The 27,465-nt window shown below is 39.1% G+C and overlaps 1 protein-coding gene across 1 annotated transcript in view; it reads right to left on the reverse strand.

Moving 5' to 3' along the window:
• The window catches only part of LOC118425754 (active breakpoint cluster region-related protein-like), a gene marked incomplete in the record, with an annotated part of 37,761 nt that extends 10,608 nt beyond the window's left edge, over positions 1-27,153 (reverse strand). The window contains 19 exon segments of the mRNA XM_035834822.1: positions 388-485; positions 2,437-2,508; positions 2,962-3,004; positions 3,131-3,189; positions 4,081-4,156; positions 4,674-4,736; positions 4,996-5,046; positions 5,421-5,426; positions 5,728-5,846; positions 6,364-6,461; positions 7,463-7,587; positions 8,651-8,788; positions 9,632-9,684; positions 10,491-10,527; positions 12,999-13,106; positions 15,404-15,589; positions 16,556-16,633; positions 17,150-17,217; positions 25,877-27,153. Of these exon segments, the coding sequence (XP_035690715.1) occupies positions 388-485; positions 2,437-2,508; positions 2,962-3,004; positions 3,131-3,189; positions 4,081-4,156; positions 4,674-4,736; positions 4,996-5,046; positions 5,421-5,426; positions 5,728-5,846; positions 6,364-6,461; positions 7,463-7,587; positions 8,651-8,788; positions 9,632-9,684; positions 10,491-10,527; positions 12,999-13,106; positions 15,404-15,589; positions 16,556-16,633; positions 17,150-17,217; positions 25,877-26,762 (2,364 nt within the window).
• Between the last annotated feature and the right edge of the window lie 312 nt (positions 27,154-27,465).

Below are 27,465 nucleotides of genomic sequence, written 5' to 3' on the forward strand. Positions count from 1 at the left end.
ATTTTTTTTTAATTTTAAAAAAGTCGACGGTAGGAGAGATCGGACAAGAAAACCTAAACTTTCAACTTTTAGGGGGGTCCCTGGTAGCAAAGTCCAAAGTTTGAAGAAAAATGATAAAACGTACCGTCCAAAATAGGCACGTACAGCTACTGGAATTTGAGAAAGGGGGGCAGTGAAACTTTGTTAACACAAGGTTTGGCCATCAATTCTAATTTTTTTTTTTCAAATCGGAAAAAAATAGGGTCGCGAAATCCAAGAAACAACGAATAAAATTGGTGTGGCCTGAGAAACCATGATTCACATAACACAAACCACACACTTAACATGAGGCGAGGGTTAGTTACAAAGTTTGTCATTAAATGACTTAGAGTGTATAGCAACAAGTACCTCATTCCATGAAGCCTCAGTGGTGCATGAACAAGTGCCAGTTTTAGCCTTGTGCTCAAAGTGGCCAAATGAATCTACTTCAATGAGACAGTGAACCCCTACAGAACAGTGTGGCACAAGACAAACATTAGACAATTGCAGCAGTGATACATGTACATGTACGATACGACATGGAGTATTCCGTACAGGGCTTTAGCCAGCTCGAAATTTTTTTCCGTCAGCCAATTACAATCGTCGCGAAAACCGCGAAAATTAATTAGAAGGACTGAACTGAGACCTTGAAAAACGGGTTTTAATGAGATTATCGTATACGAAAGGGCGCCGACACACATTGTCAACAATCATAACAATAGCAAAACAAACAGTGTGTGGCTTTTACGGCCGTGGACGGCGTCCCCAAGCCGCCTATAGCTTCCACCTAGGATTTTGGTCCGTCAAGGTTGACGGATTGGTTTTAAAATTTTTCCGTCAGACGCAGCAAATTTCCGTCAATTGACGGAAAAAAGGACGCTGGCTAGACCCCTGATTCCTTATCACCCGGCATACCCGCGGGTAGGATCGGAGGTAGGGCTGGGACCGAGGGTGACAGAATGCACAATGTTGTATTTCATTTATGTCATACTGGTGGCACCCGCGAAAATGCGCATTTCAATGCAAAATGTGCCAGAAGTTAAGAAAATTTGGTGTCATAGAACAAAAAATTGTTAGTATCAAACAGCAATTCCTATGTCCGAATCCAGTACAGTGAAGCCAGTTAATTGCACGTCGGATAAACGCACACTTCGGTCAATTGCACGGAATCCCCAAATCCCGTGGCGGTGCGGTCCAACTGGGTAACTCCGCATTATCGCACACGCCGGATAATTGCACGGGATTCGCCGGCAAATTGGGTGTGCAATTAAGCGGCTTCCACTGTACTCAAATTTTCAAAAAAGCGGTGCACACAGAACATACTGAGTCGCAAACTTCATACAATATTGAAGGTACAGCTGCACAAGGCATGTGGGTGAGGTAACTTCACTTTGTATGATACACATTTATTTATGATGGTGATGCCACTTCTTCAACAGTGAAATGTTGTAGTACATTAAGTAGTGCTGGAGAGACACCTAGCAATACACAATTAAACTGCAAGCTACAATATGGCTTGAGATGGTAATGTTTGCAAACAAAACCTCTTTAAAAAACGTTATTTGCCAAAATCTTCAAACAACTTTTAATCATAAGAATATGAGATATGGCCTTTTACTGTATCAAAGAAAAAATGTGTTTTATACTATAGTACAGTGCTTAACTTTCTTCCAACAAAAGGTACGCCAATCAAATTTTCAATGACCACTGTTGCCTTCTTCAGTATCAATTTAATATGTGTTTACCTTTGTGTTAAAAGAAAGTTTAGCATTGTACTATGATTACATACTGTAGATGAGCATCCATGATAAAAATTGTGTTTTGTTGACATTATAGACTACTACCAAAGCACTTCATTCTCTAATTGATGTACAGTCGAACCTACCCAAGTCGACCACCCGGGGGACCGGAAAAAAGCGGTCGATTTGGACAGGTGGTCGCTGAGAAGAGTATCGACTCAAAACATGCCCGATGCAAAGTATAAATGGTTGCCGTTGTGTTTAATGGCAAATAGCAAGCACACTGCACGCACGCAAAGAAGCAAGGTCTTTAATGTCAAATACAACATGCACACTGTAAACTGTAAATTTAACCCCAAAATCCGACGATTTCGGCACAAAATCGTGCTAATTATCATCAAAAATCGATGAAAACCTCAATCTTGAAAATGATGTGGTCGTTATAGGTCCCAATTTGGGCCGGTCGCGGTCGCGTTGGCCAGGTGGTCGTTGAGAAAAGGTCGCTTAATGCTTATGTCAATGGGAAAATAAATCGGGACCGAGAAAAAGCGGTCGAAATGGCCAGGTGGTCGCTGAGAAGAGGTGGTCGCTCGGGCAGGTTTGACTGTATAAAAATATATATCGAAATCAACATGCTCTTCCATTCCCTGTTGAGTGACACAAAAGGATGACCACTTACTGCCTTCCTCGGTGAAGCCTGAAGCTGACTGAACTGTCACACAGAGACTGCCTGACAGGGCCGGCTCATCACCTATACAGGAACAGTGGAAAACAATAGTCAACTCACGAAGACGTACAATTATCATTATTGGAAAAATAATGGTTCTGAGCTACATGTGTATCTACCATTCCCATGTGATTCATCTTTCTAATATAGGTATTTGAGATGAATACAGTAAAATCATGTGCATACTTCTGAAGTTTTAAAAGACATTAGAAGAACTTGATCATTTATGACACAGGTACAACTTACTTGTAGATAGTGGAAGTCACTGCAATTGCATGCATTGATCACTAGCTTGTATTCTGTAACACTTAGCCATTCTAAGCTAACCTAACCTAAGCTAGCAGTAACCTAACTAACTTAACCTAACCTAACATTACCCAACCCAATCCAAAAGGAAAGGATACAACTACATTTTGTACTGTAGTACTATGGCTAACCTAGCCTTACCAAAACAAATATAATATTTTCTGTACTCACTGTCATTCAGCAACAGTGACCCAACTGTGTTGACTTTCCGTACCTGAAAAATCCCCACATTGTGAAATCAACCACAACATCCACTTACTTAAAACAACCAGGCAAAAATCAATGCATGAAGTGTTAAAAATCACAATGAATTGTAAATGAATGTACAAGTCAGTCCTACCCTAGTGGAGTTTAGCAATGCCTGAACCTCATAGTTTGTAAGAGAGGGTCTGGAAGGGTCTGGAAAAAAAAGAAGCTTAGTGTCTAGTATACCCTATACGGCTATAGAGAATGCCTGTCCATTTTACGTTTACCAAATATACACACACACAAAATTTTTTATGATGTTGATAATTGATTCATTTCCTCATACCTAACAGCTACTAACAGTATGTAATAAAGGTACAATTATCTGAATTTTGTAACATAACATATGTCACATCTTAGCATATATCAAAGTACTGTTAAACTTGCTGCTGTAGCAGTTTTCACACAGAAATCACTGTGAATTCATATGTCTCCATGATATGAATACTTGGCTCTTTCGCTCAGTTTTACTTTTTTTCTTACTTTTTCTAGTGCCAAAGGGAAGAAAACTAGACTGCTGTACTACAGAATTTTTTCAATATGAACTGAGAACATCACAAAAACCTTCCTTTTCCTCGAAATAAAGCCACTGCAAACGCAAATGATTTTCAATTAGCCTATGCCAAATCTTCATGTTACAACATATAATGCATCATCCATATGCAGGGCTCGAAATACTGGGTGCATGTGCACCCAGGTGCACTCAAAATTGAAGCTGTGCACCCAAATATTTTCTTAGGTTTATGTATGGAAAGATATCAAGCATACTAGTAATCATCATATTCTTGATATCTAAGTGTTAGAAAGATAATAAAAATGTCTGTCATGTTACTTTTTTAATAATTTGATAGCTTGTAACTAAGTTTTGTTATTAGGTTTTTTGACATTCTACTTGATTTAAGTGGTGCACCCAAATATTTTTCGGTGCACCCAATTTTTAAAGCTGGGTGCACCAGTGCACCTAATCTCACAAATGAATTTTGAGCCCTGATATGTAATGTTCAACAGTCGAAGGTGGGGTTCTAATGCTGGATTTTGCCTTACATTTCTCCTGTAGTTTTGTGATGACCTCCTTCCACTCTGCTCTCTCATCTCCAGACGACATCAGGAATGTGTAGGTCTACAATACAACACACATTTCAAGTTATATAATTCTTATGCTCATTCGCCTTTATCCGTGGGTAGCCTATATCCATTGTCTTCAAAAACAGCAGGATATTTAAATATCAAGTCAACAGATACTGCTTTCAAACTGCAACATTTAGAAAATATTGCAACTTTAAACCACGATTCGTTGACTTCATGTCCCAAGTAAATACCTTGTTTTCAAATACAATGGATATAGGTTACCCCGCGGATAAAGGTGAAGCATTACATGTACATTTGTACAACAAGACACATGTTGGCAAGTTCTAACGTTTCATTATCTTCTCTTTGTACAACACAAAGGAATGCACATACATTGATTTTTGTAAACCTTTGCTAGTAAAATTGTGCTTGAAAAAGCCACATTTGACAAATGATCTTCAAAATTCTGAGGAATTTGCAGAAGTCTCTTAATCTTTCAAGTAAAAAACAAACAAAAGAGATGACACTATTCCTTATCACATTATTTGATTTCAAAGATATTAGTTTACCTTTCCATTCTTATGGAAAACTCTGAAGGGTAGACTGGGGAAGGCCAGTGTTAGTGCAGCTTCCTAAAAATCAAGAGAAACATTGTCTTCATAAGAACAGCTTTCTATAATCAACTTGAGAAAATATGTGGTCTATACATAATAAAAGGCAGTCATTATAAGAAACCAAAGAATCTAGCTGTAAGTTTCAATATAATTTCCACAATGCTCCATGCTTTTCATATTGTTCACAATGTCTACGAACACAACAGCCAATAACGGACAAAAGACATTACCGATTTGAGAGAGGCTGTCAATGAAAATATCAATGAAAAATACATACCTGCTCTGCCAACCTCTTCTTGACCTTTTCAATGCCCTTTGCAACCTTCCGCTGAAAAAAAGGCAAACATCTTATTTTCCCAACAAAAAGATCAGATCAGGGATTGCAAAACAAGAGTTGAAATAATTGTGATAATGATACTGTAATTGTTTTCCACTTTTATTCTGCAATACAACCGTTACATAAGACAGTTTGTACAATTTTCTGTGGTTAGGTTTGTTATAAGCATTTCCAAATGTGTAAAAAAAATAGCATTTACGAGAATCATATTGCCATGACAAGCAATCATTAACTAGTAGTAATTAATTACAAGACAAAAAAGAAGGATAAGTTAAGTAAGCAAGAAGTTGCATGCAAGAAACTGTGTTAATTAATTGTAGACGATTACAAATTCATTTGTCAAGACAGTGAAGAGATCTACTTACACGCCGCTGGAGTATGTGGACAGAGAAGGGAGAAAAAGATGGGAAAAGGCAACATGTAATGTAACAGTGAGGACAAAAAAGTGTTCTCTGATCTTTCTTTTATACTTTTCAGATAAACTTTAGATACACGTCTAGCAAGAAATTGAAACTGCTTCAAGAAATAGTATTGAAAAGAGGTTACATGAGTACTGTTGGCAGCCTGCAGTACTGAATGAAATTGCCAAGTATATTAAAAGATTGGAAATACAGAGCAAGGATCAACAGCTGCAGTACCAGCACATGTTGCTAGAGGGCACTGTTAACCTACCTGTGCTGGGTGATCAGAGTTGCTGGCCTTCAGTTTTCTGTATTCTTTTCTCAGCTCAGCCACCTTTGCTTTGTGATTCTCCATGTCAACTTCACTTGTTACAGGTACTGGGCTGCTGTCTATATGGTACGGGAAGGAAAAACATGTCAATTTTGAAATTTATGTGGTGTTTTTGAGCAAACTTCTTGCTTTTTGTAGAGACCTCTTACGACAAACTCGTCTCACAGGAAACTCTTTTTCCCGCTGTGTTACTACAATTGTGACGCACACATTTGCATATGAAGCCCAGACGAGCAGGTTATTGGAAATCACAATATTGCCACTGAATTAGAAATGTTCAATGGTTAAAAAAACAAAGACTTTCAGTGATAAAAGGATGTTCACATATGACATTTGGAACAACATATATGTGGGAAAAATATAAAAATGCCCTTTTCTGCTCTTCTAAAAAATCATCAAATGATAAAAGGAAAAAATTATCAACCACTTTGCAAATAGAAAATTTTTTAGCATTTCAAGCAATTTGCATTTTCAGGTAACAAATTGGCTGTCACCACTTTGCAAATGATGTAGTCCATTTTGGAGCAGTCCTTGGCAAAATCCCCCAAATAAATGCACTAAGAATCCTGTCCTTACCTATGTGCTGCACATCGTGTGCAATCAGCATGAGCTCTCCCAGAGGTATGTACCACTGGCACTCGTACGACTCCCGCATTGACTCACGGCTGAAGATCCTGTAAAAACAAAAGAAAACCAATCAGTTTCTGCCTCAGTGTTAGTCTCTGTTTTAACAGTTTACAGTCTGCAAACATTTCTTGAGTCACCAAATATAGGAAATCTCAAAGCCCCTGTCATACAGTTGACAAACTTTCCCTTCATTTGTTGTTTGCTAAAACGTCGCTGAATTTATGATTTGCCAGATATTCAACCATATTTTACACCTGAAAATAAACCCTATCACAGCTGAGGGACCTGCGAACATCAGCCAATCTCTAGAAATCGTGCAATTATAGAAAGAGTACTGGGCGTATTACCCAGAGTGTTGAAAATGTCCTTTAGCTAGAGCTTGCAGACTTGTTTACCAATCAATTTACCTGCTATGTGACAGTGGCATTACCATTTAGCTCAGTTTGGCTTATGACTGTTCACGCAATATTCAAATATCAGGTGGTACGTGAGTCATCATCTACCGTAAAGGGGGAAATGTTTGCAGTGGTTTCATGTTTGCGGCTTTTGTGGCGACCTCTTTACCGCAAACTTAAAAACCACTGCAAAAATTCTGTTCTGTCTTCTGCTCGCCTACCCTCATGTAATTTGATTGTGAGGCCTAAAACCATCGTGAACACTCCATTATCTCCTTCCCACAAATTAAATTCGCACGAATATTACCGCTTTTACAGTATATTTACATCAGGCACACATACTTTAAATGCAGAAACTTTCGAGGTGGTTTAATGTTCGCGGTTTTCACGGTGGCCGCTTCACTGCGAACTTAAAACCAACGTGAACATTTTTTCATGGCAGTAAGAGACTACAGTGCATGGTGCTACTGCAAACTTAAAACCACTGCAAAAAGTTCTTTTTCCTGCTATCGCAAAATTAAATCCCTGCAAACTTAAATGTATTTACAGTATAACGCGACTGTACACTAACTCTAGTATTTGACTGAAGCAAATATTTGATAGAAACCAGATGTTCATCTCTTGAGTACACAAAGGTAATCGTGTTTTCTTACTTCCTAGTGGTACGCTGGGTGGCACAGATCAGCAGGTCTGGGAAGAGGAACACGTGGCGAAGCTTTCGCTTCCCATCCGACAGTTCCACCAGGAAAGCATCCTTCACAAGCTGACGATGTGGGCCCTGTGGGAAGATGGCATCTTTTTTTAGATTTTAACAGCCCACAATAGAACTGCATTGTGCATGTGAAATTGGAACAGGAACGAAACAAAGAGCCAATAATGCAAGTCAAATACATTTTGTACACATACATTTGTACTGTGTACATTAATTCCTACTAAGAGATAGCAGCTATTTGTAATCAATTATAGAACCTCTAAGTTGGTAACTAACTATAAAAAGACATTTGAAGAGAACATTTTAAGCAAAGAAAAATGAAAAATATAAAAATATATAAATAATAAAATTCTTATGTTTTTTTTATTTTTCTTTGCTCATAACTGTTACATGTACACCATGACAATTGTAAAAAAAACATGATGTATTGTTTTTGGTTTGTCTGCTTGTTTGTTTGTCTTGTTGTGTGTTCAAGTCTGTTCCCACTGGCAGGGGTCCAAGTGTGTTCCCAGGCTGAGTCGTTATGGCGACTGGCAGGATGCAAAGGTTCACCTGTCCTGTGTTCAAATTTCTTTAGCAGGCTGACAGGAAGTGAACATTGGCCAAAAGTTAGGAAGCCAAGGATGGCATGTGCTTGATAGTGGTGCATGTAATGTGAAATGGATTGTTGTGTGTTAGATTTTGTCAAGAAATTTACTAAAAACTTTACAAATACTCTACTGAGAGTACAAAAGAACATTGAAACAAATACAGACAAGCAAAGCATATAACAAAAGTAATGTTGAGTAGCACCACGTAACAAAATCATAGAATATAAGAAAATACATTTGAATATAGGTGGATATTCGGACAGGTACTCTGGGCCAAGCTGGTAGGATGGAGGTTCAGTTATTCAAATCTTTTTGTTTCTTTTCTGCATGACTGAACATACAGTAGAAGTTTGGTGTTAATTGAGTCGGATAGAAATGTAGACCCTCGAATCATTCAATGGACTAAGGCATTATCAGAGAGATTGTCCATGTTTATGGCAAATCCTACCAGCTTATGTAAATCTCTTATTACTTCACTGAGGTATGAGATCTTTGATTTCTCGTTCTGAAATGTCTCAAAATGTCTTTAAGAATCTCACCGAGATGCCGTCAGTCTTGTCCCCCTGTGCTGAGAAAGCAGACTTGTTGATCTTGTCCAGGAAGACTTGAGACGTCTCTAGCGACTCCTTCAAGGGGGTGTGGTCTGGATGGCTCACAGGAGTGTGCTTCAGGAGGTCCTGTGGAAAATAAAGGTAAGAAAACTGCTTTGTCCTTGTCTTGTTTGTTTTGTTTGTATTGCAATATCTGATTATCAAAATATGAGTTGATTGTGATAGGATCAGCAAACATCCTGTGTATGTATGAGAGGCACCCCCAGACTTGTGATGGTTCAGTCCTATGCTACCACGTGACTGGATGTGGAGCTTCTAGCTCTCAGTGATGCAGTGATTTACTCCACACGATTCTCCCACCCTCCCATCCCAGGGTTTCCTTGTATACAACTGAAACAAGAAAGCTTTTGAAAAAAGCTGGCCGGTGCGTATTTTGGAAAAAGCCTGGATGTTAAACAAACAGCAAACAAAATCACACGAAAAAAGAGTTTTTAAACATCGAATTACTGAATTGGTCTTTCTTTTATTAAAAAAACACTACATGAGATTTGTCTAACAAAGAAAAAAAAAATTTAGCAAGTGGGGTTCGAACCTACGATCTACGGAAGATAGGTACCGTGCTGTAGACCGCTCGGCCACGCTGGCTCGATTACGCAATAGCCCTTCTATACGTGCTATTTGGTTAAAGTGACCGATCCATGCATCCATGCATCCATACAACTGCTTCTCCCGTCTCATAGTAAACGGTAAACATTAAACTCGCAACCGCCACCCCAGAGCTCCTGTCTCTTCAATGCTCCCAGTCTCTGTAACGAACTAGACAATTACGATTTATTTGACATGTATTCCCTGTAATTTATTTTTACATAATTGTTGTTAATTTTTTTTTTTTTTTGGTATCCCATCTTGGGTTCCGTTGGAAATAAGTCACATGGACAACCCAACTGTCTCCATGAATGTTAGGCTTACCTGCAAGACAAGGGTGATTCTGGTCACCCTCTCGACTGGTCGCACTATCAGGGCTGAAATATTAGAAAGAAATGTGTCAAATCCTTAGCATACACATGTCTTTATTATGATGAGACAACAGATTAGCAACAAGCCACATTTTTTGTAAGATGTGCATTTGTAAGACCTCAGTATTTTTCATTGCAAAAACATGTACTCTAACTAAAACTCTCTGTCTGTCTGTCTATCCATTTATAATATAGGGTGTATTTTGCAGCCAGCAGGTACCCAAAGTGAGGGTAATGAGGCTGTTTTTAACGTGGTTGAGGCACCTCCTCGAGCACAGAACCCCCGTTTTACGTCCCTCCCGGAAGACGATTTCGTGGAAAACTTCGTGAGGCTACAGCAATCCGGACGTCCTTGGTTGGTCCCCCATCCAAGCACTGTCCGGACCGCGCGTTGCTTAACTTCCGAGGTCGAGGGATCGGGTGTACCAACGTGCCACGCGGCCGTAATCTCTGAATTTATATCTATCTACACCTACATCTATATCATTAGGGCTGTAACTGGGACCCATCCTTACCTTCTGGCATGGAAGTTTCTTGGTCGGTCTGGACAAAAATTTGACCTCATCTGTCCAAAGATATCAACTGCACGAAAATGCGTTTTCGTATGTTTGATTTGACAATGAAAGTCAATGATTAAAATGGGCTCCTCAAAAAAGAAGTGGGACAGAACAAAATTTTAAGTTGGAGACAACCCTGATTTATATGTACAATTAACAATCAAATTCACTACTGTTTCCCACGTCCATCACAACCTTTGAGATGCCCCCCAAACCGATATCCCCTAGCTCAGACAGAAGGAATGTGACACATACCCTCCAGAGTTTGATGGTTGTCTCCATTCTTTACACTCTGTAGAGGAGACAACATACTACAGTTAGATGGCAAACAACACACAGACAATGGTACATGTGTAGTATTGCGCCTCCTGACAGTGTGGGTTTATCTGAACCATGGCTGTATGAAATATGTTGAGCTCCTCAGCATACCAAACATGCTATGGGAACTGTGTGGATTTCTATTGGCCACGATAGTAGGCATGACATTAGATTTGTGAAAGAGGAAGTAATTAATAGTATTTGTCAATACAATTTCTGCTACAGCGCCACTATCAAATTTGAAAAAAAAAGTTTGAATAAAAAAAAAGTTTGGCAAAAAAATGCCTCCATTTAATATGACAAAGTTGAGCAAACAGAATACTGAACATCTGTCACATCCTCTTCTTTGACCTTGGAACTGACCTTAGCATTCAATGAAATTAGCATAGTATTTTCCGACAATATCTTTGCAACCTACGGCATATATTTGCTCATTTTGCAACTGCTTTGTTTGATTCACAGTATGGTTGCAAACTTCTTTTCTTAAATGGCCAAAAATTGACGCTTGCACAGATGTCATCCATACAATCAAATCAAAATGGCCTTATTTGTGTAACTTGTTCCGAGCGGTTACCTCATGCCTGCTTACATGTACCTGAGTGTGATGTCAGACATGTGAACCTGAGTGCCTGACCTAAAGTAAACACACTGTTGTACCAGTCTGGAACCTCCCTGACTTCTCCAGTGCCTTCAGAAAATTGGTCTGAACTAGGGCTGTGTACCTTAATACCCGTACCTGTACCATACCTAAAAAATTGTTAAGGTATAGTTCTGGACCTAAACATCTGTATACCTGTACCTGTACCTGTACCTAAACACACTAAATCACTAATTTTTACCAATTTTTAAGACTGCTGCACAAGTAAATCCCGAATCAACAATGACAATCGTGATAATCTTGCAGTTGAAACTCAAGAAAACTTGTTTTGAGATTCAAATATGCCTGTATAAAGATGACAATTTATCACTAGAAAAGACAGTTAGCTACATGTTTAACTTACATATACTTCGTTAAAATTCTTTAGGTACAGGTGCAGGTCCGGACCTGTACCTAAACCCATGTACCTGTACATTTGTACCTGTACCTGAAATTTGTTTAGGTACACAGCCCTAGTCTGAACCCACCATGTTATCAAAAGCAGGGTCAGGGCGTGGCATTAACTGATCCTTTTTCATGGGAACTTAGGCCACACCAAATTTAATTCGTTGCTTCTCGGATTTCCCGACCCATTTTTCTGATTTGGAAAAAAAGAAATTAGTCCCAAGAAAAATAATATAGGTTCACATTGTGCTAATAGTGGTAATTGAAAATAAGTAAATGCAACACGATTCCCTTTATCCAGAACAGTGGTATGAAATCAAAGGAAGAGATTCATTGGATAAATCATGCCATGAAAAGCTGAAAATTTTTTGTGTTATATAAGCCTCATATGTTCACCCTAGACTTTTTGCAAAATTTCATTTTATTTTTTTTTTCGACCAACCGCCCCAATATTTTTCTGAAAAAAAATCAGAGAAGCAACTGGTGTGGCCTTATATGATAATAATTTTTTGGTAGGACTGGAAAGGAGATATTTTTTGGTGTTTTACTCAAGTTTATGCTATTCTGTACTACGGTAAGTAATGCATGTTCATGTGCATTGGAGAAACATTTTTGTGGTGTTCTGCATATACATTAAATGTATAGTAGAGGTCAAGGCAAAAATAAAACCACCATGAACATTCCAGGACTACTAATAAAAGACTTATTAAATGCAGGACTCCTCCTGTTATTAAACTCTCAATGCCTTAAAGGGACATAATGTAAAAATAAAGTCACTGTTTTCGGTCATTTCTCTACATTATGAGTTGCGTCTACCTTATTACACTGCACAGCAATATTTACAACGTATGGATACGACTTTGTTGAGCCGTGAGGATGTCTCGAAATATGTGCACTTCCCTCCGCCGCTTGAGTCGTCCACCATTTTATTCAACTCGCCGGCGAGCCAAAGTGCGCTTTAGAACGCGTTCGGTGGTTCGCTCAAATCATTACTGAAGTTTGTTGAAAGTCCCGCTACGCTCCGAAGATCTGCGACCGCAACGGTCGATTCGGAAATCTACGGTCGGCTTACTTCCGGTAGGCTACCCGGAAGTAAGTGAATTTGGTCGCGGCTTACTTTGACGTCGTTAATTAGCACTAGAAATGTGATAAAATGACGCAGATAAGTTAGAAATAAGTGCAAATGTCAATCTGAATGGAGATTTTCAAGTTCAAAACATTTGAAATTTTGGCGCCATATTTCTACATTATGTCCCTTTAAGACTATGACATTTCTTTCAAATTGAATGTATAACCGGGCCTTCCACATACATATGCATCCAAATTCTCCATCACCAAAACTTTCTAGATTTCTTGTGCTAAGTTGTATCTTTTGCTATCAAAGAAGTTTGCCTTCGACTTACCGCAGCGACACTGTTAAACTGTTCGTTACTGCGCCGACAGCGCTCGATGGTCTGTAAGGCACGCTCATAGTTCTTCAGGTAGTCTTCATACGCTGGGAGCTGAGACACCTGCAAGAGGAGCAATATTAAAAATTATAGGTCACTACTAGTGTAACAAAACATGTGTAATCCAGAGGTCATTGAACCTAGCCCTGGACCAGCAAGTCGTGAGTTCGAATCCCGGCTGTGTCTGTCACTCATCCAACATGTACGGAAAAGGTTTGCAGACGCTAAACTGTGGTCCACTGTTCATTGTAGTTGTAAGAACAAGAGGAACTTCCCAACTACAATGAACCTGTATGTACTGTACATATACTATAGCGTATGTCTTCTCTGTCACGACTAGTGGAAGGGTAGCTTAATAGTTCATCGCGTTGACTTGAGCTTAACTGGTTTAAGATCACTTTCATTTTCCCTTTCAATACTAAAATACCTCACAATTAACTTTTAAAAGTCACCTTTTACAAACCATAACATAGCTGAAGAAACCAAAACTTGAGCTTCAAATTTAGACTTTCCCAAATTTTCTACTGTCCAACTTAAGTCTTTGTCAAGGACCAATTTCTTGCCAAAGACATGAATTGAACAGTCAAAAATCTGAGTTGGTGTTGGAAATGGCAATTAAGAGTTAAGTACTGTAATTCATGATTTTTTCAATGTACTGTTATGTTCATGGTTTTCACAGTGAGGACTGTAACGTGAACTTATCATTACTGATAACAAATAATTCACAGACTTTTTTATTGTGCACTTGCTGCGACAGTGAACATTTAGTTCCGAGAACAAGTTAAATTTTCTCAGACCGTGAAAGTTTGGTACCGAGAAGACAAAGTGAAGTACAGTTAGCTAAAAGTTTTTCGGATTCAGCAAGAACAGTGAATGAAAAGGCAGTTTCTCCTAATAGAGTTAAGAGGAAGCATTTTTTGCAACAAAAAAGTCAGTGACCGGTTATAGCACTGACATTAGGCAGTATCTCCTAATAGAATAATGAGGAAACATTAACATACAAAAAGTCAGTGACCGGTTATAGCACTGGCATTAATCAAGTCAGCATGGCAACAGTTCACTCTACCTGTGATATACATGTATACCAATTATAACACCCACACTCATACTATAGATAGATAAATTCAGACATAACACAATCAATTTTACACCACTTTTTCCCAGCCTTAACACAAGCAAAAAAACAATACCTTAAGAGTAAGATATTAGTTTGGATCATGCTAAATATTACTTGATATTAACTTAAGTGTTAAGAGCCAAAGAAATTTTCTTGTGATAAGGAAACATAATTGCCATGGACAAAAAGTCGGTGACCGGTTACTGACATTAATCAAGTCACCATAGGAACAGTTCACTCTACCTGTGACATGTTTCAATTATAACACCTACACTTATACTATAGATATAAATACAGACGTAACCAGACATAGCCTGGAGCAATATACCAGCCCTGTTACATGTATGTTTACAGACTACAATCATCATGCAAAACCAATGGACAAACCAAATTCTTTATTGAAATATAGAATTTGCATGTAGAAGACAAAGACAAGTGGAAGAAACTTCTTGTAATACAGTATTATACACAATCATGTACAAAGCTCATCTAAAACGATTACGCACAAAATAGGATCAACAAACATTAGGAATTTTTCTTACAAAAATGCCCCTGCAATTCCAGAACTAGCTGCTATGGGGCCCAAACTTATGTCGCTTCTTACCAAGAACAAGAGGAGATCAGTGACCCAAAAATCATGACCATGGCGTGTTGAGAACACAAGATATCATAACCAGAAGTTCTGCTGCGGTACCAAGGAAAGCCGCTAGGGGGTCCAAAATCTATTTCTGTCTCAACCTACCAACACACCAAATATGACACCAATCCATCCACAAATGTTGTTGAAAGACACACACACACACACACACCAGGGCTCTAGCCAGCGTCCATTTTTCCGTCGGAAATTGACGGAAATTTGCTGCGTGTGACGGAAAAAATTTAAAACCAATCCGTCAACTTTGACGGACAAAAATCTGATAAAAGCTCCTTGGTGGAAGCTACAGGCTGCTTGGGGACGCTGTCCACGGCCGTAAAAGCCACACACTGTTTGTTTTGCTATTGTTATGATTGTTGACAATGTGTGTCGGTGCCCTTTCACATACGATAATCTCATTAAAACCCGTTTTTCAAGGTCTCAGATCAGTCTCTCTAACTCCTGGAAAAGTGTTTTCGCGACAATGGGAATTGACTGACGGAAAAAAATGTCGAGCTGGCTAGAGTCCTGACACACACACACACAAAATCACTCAAAATACAACCTCCATGACCCACTTCATGCAAGGTAATAATAAGACAGACTAACCAGTAGTTTGAAGGAATCTCCCACTTCTTGCTGGGGGGTGAAGTTCCTGATCTTGGGCTGCAGTCCCTTGTGGAAGTCGTTGTGGATGTTGTGTAGCTCTCGTACCTTGTAGAAGATGAGGGCACAGTCTTCCGCACACAGCACAGGCTGGGATGTCGTCCCTGATACCTCAAAAATCTTCTTGTACTACAGAGAAAAACAGGTTACTTTAAGTAAACATTATGATCATCATGTACAAGAGTGCCCAAGATGACCACTTGTGGAACCAATAAAATATGATCTATTTGGACAGGTGGTCACTATAGCCTTGTTTGCTTTATTGGACACTCCCTTTGAGTAGCGAAAATCGAGAGCGGACTAAAGTGAACAAGGCTGGACTCCTGGCTAACTATAGAAAAGGATTTGATGTATTTGGAAGCATAGGGAGAAAAGCAGCCAGGGCTGCCCAACTAGCTAGAGGCTATTATTATGCTTATAAGGGCCAGGCCTGGTAACTATACAATGTACAGTCAACAATATAAAGGTTACCTTGCATACCTATACATGTATAAAATCATGAGGTTTGGTTTACAAAGTTGTTATACAGACAATACAAAACAATGGAGTGACTTTAGATACATGTTTACTTACTAGCCCAGCAATTGTGCTGTCTGTAGTACTACAAGTATCTGTGAGAAATTTTTTTCGCCTGTGTTAATGGAAAAAATATTGAAGGGACTACCCAAAAGTTGTCACAAGTTGGCCACTTCTGGTCCTTGTGTAAAGGTGGTAGCTGGTACAGGTTTGACTGTACAGTCAAACCTGTCTATAGCGGCCAGTCAAGGGAACGGACAAATTTGGCCACTATAGACAGGTGGCCTCTGTATAGAGGTGGTAACTTGTAGATAAAATACCCAAGGGACCGACAAAAAGTGGCCACTATGGACAGGTGGCCCCTCTGTAAAGGTGGCCCCTAATACAGGTTTGACTGTACATCTTTAAAAATGAGCTTACTAAGTTTCTTTTTAACAATCAAAACAGAAATCCTACATGTCCAGTTACTTTATTTATTTGTGTCTTTCTGAGAAACTAAACCCAAAACCAAATCATCCTGATGTGATCTTAACATCCTGTGTCAAAATGAAGTAACCATAGCAACAGTTGACCTCTAACCTTTAGTAGAACGTCCAAACAGCTCAGGTAGACCGACTCTGTGTCCAAAACTCCCTCCATCACCAGCTTTCTCATTCTCTGTGGACACAGCATTCAAATTTCACACTTAAAAATACAAACCAAGTGTAACACATCCAACCGCTAACCTGAACTACACAACATTGTACATTATAGATATCCCTTACAAAGATTACGCAAGGCCTAAAGGTCCCAATTGGTAAAAGGGGCCCTGGCGGTTAGTTCACGGGCTGTTTATTTTTCACTTATGGTTATGACCCCTTCATGGCCCCATGGGATGTACTGAAGCTACCTGGCTATAGTTGTGCCTGGCCGGGCCCTGGGTTGATTTTAAATCTGAGTTAAGATAAACCAAGGACCCGCTAATTAATAGACGCCACATACTATAATCGTCAGTACTTGATGTGGCGTTGGGTCTTGGCGGGGCTACAATCCCAATGGGCACCGGTGCAATTGTGACCAAAGCATAAGCCAGGATAGCAATAGGTCTGTACACCACATATAATCACACTGAAGAAGTGTTTTGTTTTTACTATTTTACTAGTCATTTTAACAACAGCAAAGATGAAGTCTCACATAGTGATGGTCATCCTCATTGCCGCTGGTGTTCAGTGTGTTGACTCCATTGTCTGGGCTTACAGCATCTGGAAAGGAGACAACATAAACACTTTTCTTATAATTTTCGCATTCAAACTTAGCTACAGAATAATTGTACAATCCTGTATAGCAAGTACAGGGCTCAAAATACTTTTTTCTGCATACCTGCATACCAGGTAACATTGAAAATTACCTGCACCAGACAAATTTTACCTGCACCACTCTGTATTTAGGAAGTATGGATCATACTAAAATTGTTGAGGAACCATTGTTTTTTTCTTTTAAATTTTTATACTTTAGAGGTGGCAACAGTCAATAACAATCCATATACACCTACATCATAGACATATATCATATGTATAAAACCCAGTACATGGACCAGTGCATGTAAGGTGCAGGTAGACATCAGAAATACCTGCACAGCTCCAATTTCACCTGCACTGACCTGTATATGTAGGTGGTATTTCCAGCCCTTCAATATGTATAAATATAATCATAGTGACATAGTACTATAGTGACCTATAACTAAGGTCCGGACCTGAACCGAAACCTCTGGATTCGAATTCGGACCTGAACCTTAGGTACACATTCCTACCTCTGACTATGGTTAACTTAGAATGTTGGTCACATTGTTACATGATAATCCACAGATGACAATGGGAACACCCACTTTGGTGACTTGCACATTCCTACAGTGACCTGATCAGATAAAATAGTCAAGCTTTAGGCAGAAGTCCTTCCATACACATCTGTTTCCTTCTGAAACCTTTACCCAACAAAATTATCCTGGAGGTGTAACAATTGTCCTAAAAATAATCTTAAGGTGTGTCTCATAGGTTTTGAAATATGTCTGGTGAAGACCTTAACAACTCTAATTGAGGAAACAACCTTGACAAAAATGAAGAAACAAACTTTTCTAAATCATTTATGTGACATGTCGCCGTCTCTACTACTCTAGTGTCCGATTCAGTTGAATGGTATTAAACTTTTAAAGTACAATGTACACTAAAGTAGCTATTTGGCTAGCAGTTCCCTATTGGTTACAGGTTTATGCAGATATTGGTTACAGATAAAGGCAGTTTAAATGTTAAACAAGCTAGGGTCTAGACTAGGGGTGGGTTACCGGTACAGAAAATTCAGGTCCAAGTCCGGCTTAGGTCCAGAGGATCAGGTCCAGATCCGGACCTGAACCTGATTCATTATGTGAAAACTTGTGAATGGACGATACTCATGATCAAAACATTGGTCCATTTTGCTACAAAGAAATCTGATTTGTGTAGTATTCGACTCTCACTGGCGTTTTAAAAATCCTACAAGGCTAACTACCTCTGTACGATTGAATGTAAAAGTTGGTAAAATGACTATATATAGAGTCTACTCTGCTTCGCTCTTGTTACTATTTGCCTAGACCGGTAAGCCCTAAAACGTGGGAATGCCTGATCATATATTAATCAGTTCATTTTCCAATTGGTCCAACATCTGGTCCAATGAATTTTTTCAGGTCCGTTTTTTCTGGACCGGTCCAATGAGAAAAACCGGTTTTGTACCGGTACGCCATACCTTTACCCACCCCTAGTCTAGACTCTTGGTCAGCCCTAACTTGTGTGTTCTGTATTGTTTTCATATCACTTCATGACCTTAGGTCATGTTTGTTTTCCTGACCAAAGTGCAGTCCAATGCAAACAGAAGGAGTTTCAGAACATGACCACGTGGGGATAGCTAACACTGGGCTTGGCTTCCAAGAAACCTTACCCATGATAGCAGCACCTTAAGAGTTTGTCTCAAGATTGGAATTTATACCTGCTCCCTTCTTAATAGCATGCGTACGCACGTAGGGAAGGGCAGTAGCCACACCTACATGTTGAGTGTTGGCAATCATATACATACTTGTTCAGAATGAAGCTTTGACCCGGTCATTAACTGTTTTGTAGATGTTCCTCTTTTTTTGTTCACACAAATCTTATACGAAAATCATTTCTGTTTAAAAGTATGGTTGCTTTTCCTAAGAGTAATACACTAAGAGAACAGTTAATGTTATAGTTACAAGTATTAGCTTACAACTGTGTCAGCCAAACAAATAAATGAATACAACATTTCAATATATTACTTACTATAGGATTTCCTGTTAAGCAGGTCATTGACCTGTATGCAAATAAACATTAATGAAAATTACAGATCTCTCTTGCATAGAATCTGTATGACTGAAAATTCCATTTTGAGATATCCTTTTTCAAAAGATTTTCAGAAAACACCCCTGCAGTTTCAGAACAAGCTGCAAGGGGGCTCAAACCTATGACACTTCTTCCTTTGAACAAGAGCTATCTAACCTGTTAAAAAAGTCATTATTAGATAATCAAACATTTAATTAATCTCCCATTCATTGTCAGTTGTTACATTTCTTTCAATGTTATATTCTTATTACATCATTTCATTCATTTTGCCGTTATGATATTGCATTAGTTATCAATTATTGAACTATTATGATTTATTTCCATTTTGTTAATTGATATAATTCTTTTGGTTACATTATTGTCTAATGTATAATTTTTACACGTCTATTCAATCTTGTTACTTTGGAGGAAGACTTTGTACAAGCCACGAGGCTTTTTTCTTCCCCCCTGCACGTACTTTCTTCCTTTAACTTGTTTTATGTTAACTTTTTAAAGATTGTGCAAAATAAATAAAGTCAAAAAGTCAAAAGTCAATCCAATTTGGTGGACATAGCTTCTTCAGATCAAACGATACCAAAACTGAAACTGAAAGTACTGCTTGATAAAGTGTTTGAGGTCTGGCTCTCCTCAAACACGGGACCTCCATTTTTAAGTACCATCCAAGAGGACATCCTAATCCAGGGCTCTAGCCAGCTCGAATTTTTTTTCCGTCAGCCCATTCCCATTGCCGCGAAAACGCTATTCCAGGAGTCAAAGAGAGACTGAACTGAGACCTTGAAAAACGGGTTTTAATGAGATTATCGTATGCGAAAGGGCGCCGACACACATTGTCAACAATCATAACAATAGCAAAACAAACAGTATGTGGCTTTTACGGCCGTGGATGGCGTCCCCAAGCGGCCTGTTGCTTCCACCAAGGAGTTTTTATCAGAGTTTTGTCCGTCAAGGTTGACGGATTGGTTTTAAATTTTTTCCGTCACACGCAGCAATTTCTGTCAATTGACGGAAAAACGGACGCTGGCTAGAGCCCTGATCCTAATCCAAAGCTAGAAACACATTTTCACCTGAGGAAGGTGTAAAGCACCTTTCCCAAGAGCACAACATTGAGACCTGCTAGGGGATTCATAGGGAGAACTGTAATTTGATTCTAATTCAACAAGCAGAAAACTGCTTGAAGTAATCCCATGTAGTTTCACCTGATCCAACTTGACAGTAACCCTAGCCTGTCTGGCCTAAAGGGTTGGGGCCCAGGAGGGTTATACATGTATGTGTACGAGGGGCGTGCAATAAGTAATGGTCCTGACCCACTTCCAGTTGTCTGATCTAAATGAAATTTTGTATGTGTAATAATTCATATCTCTATGGGTTATGTTGCAAAAGACTAATTGTGGTTTCTGATTTACTGGTGTTTGAACTTAGTCAGGTGCGAAATGGACCAGGTGTGAAATGGAACCAGTTGAGTGTCGCGCAGTGATCCGGTTTTTGTATTTGAAAGGACGCACACCAAAGAAGACTTTTGATGAAATAAATGAAACTTATGGTGATGATGCCCCATCATATGACCTTGTAAAACGCTGGCATCCTGAATCCAAACGTGGCTGGAAGTCTGTGGAAACAGCTCCCAGACCTGGTCGTCCCTCTTGTGCCATTGATGAGGCATCAGTTGGAGGACCAACCTGGGGTGTCCTACAAAATCGGTGTCCAGAGCTGCATCAAACGATGGGAGAAATGCATAACTCTGGGTGATTCCTATGAAGAGAAAGACTAATAACTGTGCCAAGTTTCATTAATCTCCTGCTATGGGAAATGGGTCAGGACCATTACTAATTGCACGCCCCTCGTATATCACCATGTACTGGAGGTGACAATACTAGTAGTCACGTACCTACTGTCACTGTCATATGTCTGCGGACGTAGTTCCCTTAAATCATGCCCCCACCTGCAACATTTGATTGACATGGTAAAACATGCCTTCAAGTTCAAGGGGCCAGAAAACCTTTTCCAGGTTGTCAAAATTTTCAACCTACCAGAACTCCTAACAACATTGTTTTGAAAGTCTGCCTCTTGCATGTAGTTTGGACTAGTTTCTAAGTCTTAATTGTTAGATGCTAAATCAATTGTAGGATTTTTTATATATACTGATACGGTAGAAAGCTGTTGATCGTCTCCCGAGACGAAAAGAGCCGAAGAAGAGGCGAAGAAGAGAGAGAAAGGTCTTACTCTTAGATTTGGAATATTTTCTGATTCTGTGAACATTTAAGTCTGTGCAGTTGTTTAAATATTTTTGGTGACCTCTTACAAGCATGTGTTTTGTAATTCTACTCCTAGTACTAGTATACTAAAGAATCATTTTAACTGTAAACTTAGAATACCATGAGAACCCTTTTTCCTCTTATCAAATAAGACCACTGCAAAAATATACTAATTTATGGTATATCATGATATTGCTAAACGTTTGTGGACAGAAATGTTTGACCAAGGAGGTTTCAAAAAGTTTGTTTGGTTTGGCCAAGAACATCATTTATATGTCCTTGACTTGACTCAGTGCTTGTGGTGGTTTCAAGAATCAGTGACTGCACAGTAGCACAGACCTGTCAGCAAGTCATTTACTATGATTTAGCTTCAACAAACAGACCCAGGGGGCACATGTCTATTTGGCACCTTGTACGTACAGGGACCATCTGGTTTACATCATGATCAACACCACATAATGTTCTGTGTGCCCCAAAGGGATCTCTACACTTTAATGTAGGCATGGAAGGTTTGTCTACCATGCCCACATTTGGTGTGTGTATGTGTGTGTGTGTGTGTGTGTGTGTATGTGTCTGAGAGTAAGAAAGCAAGACTTAGTGAGTGAGTGAGTGAGTGAGTGTGCAAATGAAAGAAGAAATTGCACCTATACAAATCCCCCCAAATATCCACAGAGCAGACTAATAAATTTTGTCCATTAGGCACATCTTACTAATGTAGCAATGACAGGTGAACTGTTAACATTTGGCAAGACCATATCATAAGCAAATCTTTCCTTTTTATCTGTAACTGCGTAATAGTCCATTGATGCTTATAACCAAGGACGTTACATCAGTTGATGTAACGTCCTTGTTATAACTAATGGAAGACTTTGTGTCTACTGAAACTGAAACTGAAACTTCACTTTCAAACAACTACAAATACAGCCAAAACAAGCAACCTATTCCTAAATACTAATTTTTCCATGCTCAAATGTAAGGATAGTACATAAATACAGGATTTAAATGAAACAGATAGATTTGTTGTATCAAAAATAATAAAAATGAACTATTAAATAAAACATTAACTATCAAAGCATTACCTTTTTGCCACCTCTGATAATTTGAATCAATAAGAACACACTAAAACTATAATGAGGGACACCTCTCAATCACCCTCCTATAGTTTTAGTGCTCCCACCTGACATACTGATGGATGTGCCAAACAATTCTACCATTAATAATTGATGTTGTTAGCAGAAAAGACCCTGATTATCAGACTCCCAGTTGACATTAATAAGCGATAATCCCATCAAGTATTTTCGGCACATCTGGGGCATGAGTAGTACGTTGGCAAGGCCATACCAAATTTATTTGTTGCTTTTCAGATTTCTTTTAGAAAAAAATTAGACCGACAGGTCGAGAAAAAGAATAAAAATAAAATTTTTCAAAAGGTCAAGAAGTGGCTTGAATAACACTAAAACAACAGCTTGAGAAGATTGATGGCACATTTTATACAATGAATCCATTCCTTTCATTTGTTTGTTACTAATGTTCTGAATAAAAGGCATTGTTTTTAGACTGAAATTATGTGTATATGGCTCTGAAAGGTAATATTTACAGGTTTGTGATATCAAAACCTGTATTATTTTTTCTATAGAATTAATCTTTTTTTATGTTTGAAAATGAAAAAAATGGACAGGCAAATCCGAGAAGCAACAAATAACATTGGTCTGGCCTAACCTCTTGGGATGTATTACACATATACATGTAGAAGGCTCCAGTTACAATTATGTCATCTTGTCAACAATTACAGAAAAAGTAGCCTGATTTAATCACGCTTCTCAGGCTTGCTACAAGCTCCGGATAGCGGAGTTTGCATTACACAGACTACAGAAAAAGTAGGGCTTTTTGACTTCATTCGCTTCCAAAAAAAAAGCCAGACCAACTTGTCTAGATATAGCCAATATTGGATAGTATTTGAGTAGTATCTGAGTTACAAAATTGTTAATCATTGTAAAATCTATGTCTCCCAACTTCAACTTGTGTCTCGTGGCCATATAACTAATAATAAGCCTTCAGGAATGAACATGCAAATAAACTTCTTCTATATCAACAATGGTATCTTATTACTGTGTACCTTCTCAATCTCATTTCCTACTTTCCTGGTAATACAGGTCTAATATTTACATTGCACTTTCAAACAAAAAAATATCTTCCACTTTTCGAATTCCAACTCAAATAATTGTGGCTATGCTTCAAGAAACTAAGGATGCTATAACCAAGCGAAACAGACCGCTATGCCATCAGAAAAAAAAGTATATCAAAAACAACAACAAAAGTCTGTACCCTGTTCAGGAAGTTACCAAACAAGATACTGTAAAAGGGAAAATGCCTGTTTTCTTTTCGTATTTTTTTTCCAGTGACCTCTCTACTATGAACTTACAACGACTGTGAAAATTTCCCTTAGTGCAGTAAAACTCTGCATGACAATTTTTACTGTGAACACTAAATTTTCTCCTTCCACGAATCAAATTTAATCCCTGTGACCATTTTCCCTTTTACAGTATGTCACCCCATTTTACACATTGCCAGGAAACCCTGAGGTAAGACATGAAGAATGCCTCTTGTACAACTAAAGAATGCGTAACTGTGCCATAAGAACTACTGTAAATACAGAAACTTTCCCTGTGGTTTAATGTTCGCAGTTTTCACGAACATAAAACCACCGCAAACATTTTTCTATGGCAGTGGGAGATTACAGTGCATGGTGCTACCGCGATATTAAAACCACTGTGAAAAGTTCTTTTTCCCACTACCGCGAAATTAAATCCCCACAAACTTACAGTATATCACAATGGGGGTAACACTGTACCAAAGCCTGTTGTTCTAAAGTGGTCCAACGCGCCTAATTAACTACAGCAAGGTAATGACCAATCTAGCTGATGTCATGTTTCTTGTTTCATACCCCATTAACCTTCTTGGTGATAGCGCTGATTAAAAGTGGGTGTTGTAATTGACCCATGACATTTGTAGGGTTATAAATGATGATAACGCCCACCTACAATCCACTCAACAGAAGTGTCCCAAAAAAGAACAAAAAATGGCATGTACCAAAACACTTCTCCGTAAAATTATTCACACTTATTGTTTTCTATATTGTAAAATAATGATTTTGTATAGAACTGGGAAATATATTGGCAAAAACAGCCAATGACTTATCCATGTTTTTGACACCACTAATCCAATAACAATAAGTCAAAAGAGGAACTTTGCAAGAGCTTGCTTTCTGTCATTTTCAAAGTGACAAACACTTATGGCAAATTGCTATAGCTGATAATGATATCTAGACCAAGCTCCAATTTCCAAATTAAACTACAGATAATATTGTGGAAAAACAATCCCATTGACTTGTTGACTCAAAATAACTTTCTTTTGTTGTTTGTAGGCAAAATCATTATGAAGGTCAATGACTGTCTCTGTTCCTCTTCTTGATACTTCCCCATAGCAAGTATAGTTAGGTTCAAAAACTGTATTCTGAAAGAAACTCTTTCGCCAGAAACACTGTAATACTACTTTACAAGGATTGCCCTAAAAAAATATAAAGGATTGAACAATAGTAACCCTCCCTCTTGCAATCATAATTCATACTTTATGATATGTAATCCCAGCACCATCATAATAACTTTCAAAAATAGTATTTACTAAATATTTTTTCATCTTTAGAATACAATTTAAGGTAAGATGTGTATCACTAGTTAAGTTTAACACTGAAGAAATTGCCTCCATCTGTATTTGAAAATGTCAGAAAGTTAGTCAGAGCTTCCACCCCACAAGGAGTACTCTCCAAGCAGATGTTCGGCTTTTTTTAGCCGTTTTTGTCGGGCTTTCTATTTTGCTTTCTACTTTGAATTTTTCAAGGTTTGGCTAGTGGACATACAGAAAATGTTACAAAATAAACAGCCCACCAAAAACGCCTAAAAACACGTCAGAGAACAGCCGCTGAGAGCCGAACCTCTGCTTGGAGAGTACACTAGGAGGGCAATGCAATGTCCCCCTCCTGAAATATTATGTGCGCCACCTTCTATTTCTATGCTGTACTGGGCAAAGCCTTGGATTGTTTACCATCATACTTTGAACTTCTGGGGAGATCCCTGAATTATCATCAACGCTTTTCGCTTTCAGTGCTAACGTCTGACTCTTTGATTAGCCTACCAGTACAAATTTGATTTCCTGTGCGATGATTGCCGTAATAAACTTAATCACCGCACCGGCGTGATGGAAGCAGCCGGCGAAAACTTCATTACCTTTCCTCCTGCTCTCAAATACTTCATCCTCGGGGATATCGCTGGAAATCGAATCAACGGAGATCACGCTCTTCCGGTCGCCCAGCGATCGGATGTTGTAGTTTCTCTTGATGCGGATGCTCACGCGGTCGTTCGTCGTCATAGTCAGTAGCTGTTTCGGAACATCGTTGTCTTTGTCGTTGTTCTCATCCATATCTAGGTCTATTTCGTCCAAGTCGCAAATGTCGCCAACGTTCTGGCTCTCGACGCTTATCATGCTGTCTCGGACCGACGTTTGGCCAAACTTGTTCTCCCCGAACGGATCTCTTTCGATCGGGGAAAGACTTTCTGCAACAGACTCTCTTTCGCTTTCCATAGGGCTTTGTTCTTCTTCTTCTTCTTCTTCATCCACAGGTGTATGGACAGGTGTGTCCTCTGCCTGTTGGTCTGTGGGGCTAGCACTTTCACTTGTACTGTCTTGATTCAAGGCGGATTTAATAGCTTCACGGTCTAACTCGTCTACGCTGTAAAATTCTTCGTCAGAGTCTCTGACTTCGTTCCGCACTGTGGCACTTCCGGGTCCCGTGGCCAAACCCTCACCCCTAACACCTTCTCCCTGATCACTCTTCACATACTGCATGTACTCTAGGTACTTCACGCAATATTCGGCATTTTCTAACCGAACTTTCAAGTCCTCTGTAGACTTACGGCTCTCTCGGAGGTGTTGATCTATCTCTTGTCGACTCAAGTCGGCGAAATCTGGGACGTTTTGGTGTTGGAAAGCCACAGCCCAGCAGTGTTTGAGGGTGTCGAACTGGTCGGTCAGTTCGGGCGGGCTCTCCGACTTCAGCTCGGTCCAGGGGCCCTCCTCGGCCTCGCTCGCTCCCCCTTCCATATCTGGTTGCATAAATGAAGAAATATTACGTCAAAATACCTCAGAGACAGCACACGAACTTGTCCTAGTCTCGAAGAGACCCACAGAGTCTTCACAGCTGCAGAAAATTATAACGGCGTTTCCCTCAAGTTCACCAAAAGTAGTTGCAGACGATCTAAAAATCGGTCTCCCTCGGTAAAACTCGACCAAGATAAACAAACTTTGCGAAGGCGGAACGGGCTAAATTTGGCCCGCAGACGTTCGTCATTGATTCCTAAGTTCCATGTGACTTCAGCTGTCTAAATGGTAGAGTTACAGTTCCTTTTGTTCGCGATAAAAACACAGAAATGTTGTTGTTGAATCAGAGGTCTGACTCTGAGGTGTCCTGGGACAGACTCACTGACCTGCGCGATGGGAGGGGACGTATGCAAATTAGGTAAGTGATCCGGGAGCGTTGAGAAACGCAGTGTCATCTGAGCAAGGCAAAGTTTATTTATCATATTGATCTGAAACAGCAAAGTATGATAAGGAGTGATTTGAGCTTCTTATGAATAACGAAAGGTTCAAACAAACAATGGTGTGAGGGAACTGTCATTAACGTTAGTATCAAATTGAGATATTAAGGTTTATATTGCATATTAAAATGTCTATGGCTTTTGTGTGATTTATGAGAAAAACAATAATGTCTGTTTATATAAGAAGATTCTGATAAATTACATACCAAATTGAGAAAAAA

Source organism: Branchiostoma floridae, chromosome 11 (genome assembly GCF_000003815.2).
Source record: "Branchiostoma floridae strain S238N-H82 chromosome 11, Bfl_VNyyK, whole genome shotgun sequence".
NCBI lineage: Eukaryota > Metazoa > Chordata > Leptocardii > Amphioxiformes > Branchiostomatidae > Branchiostoma > Branchiostoma floridae.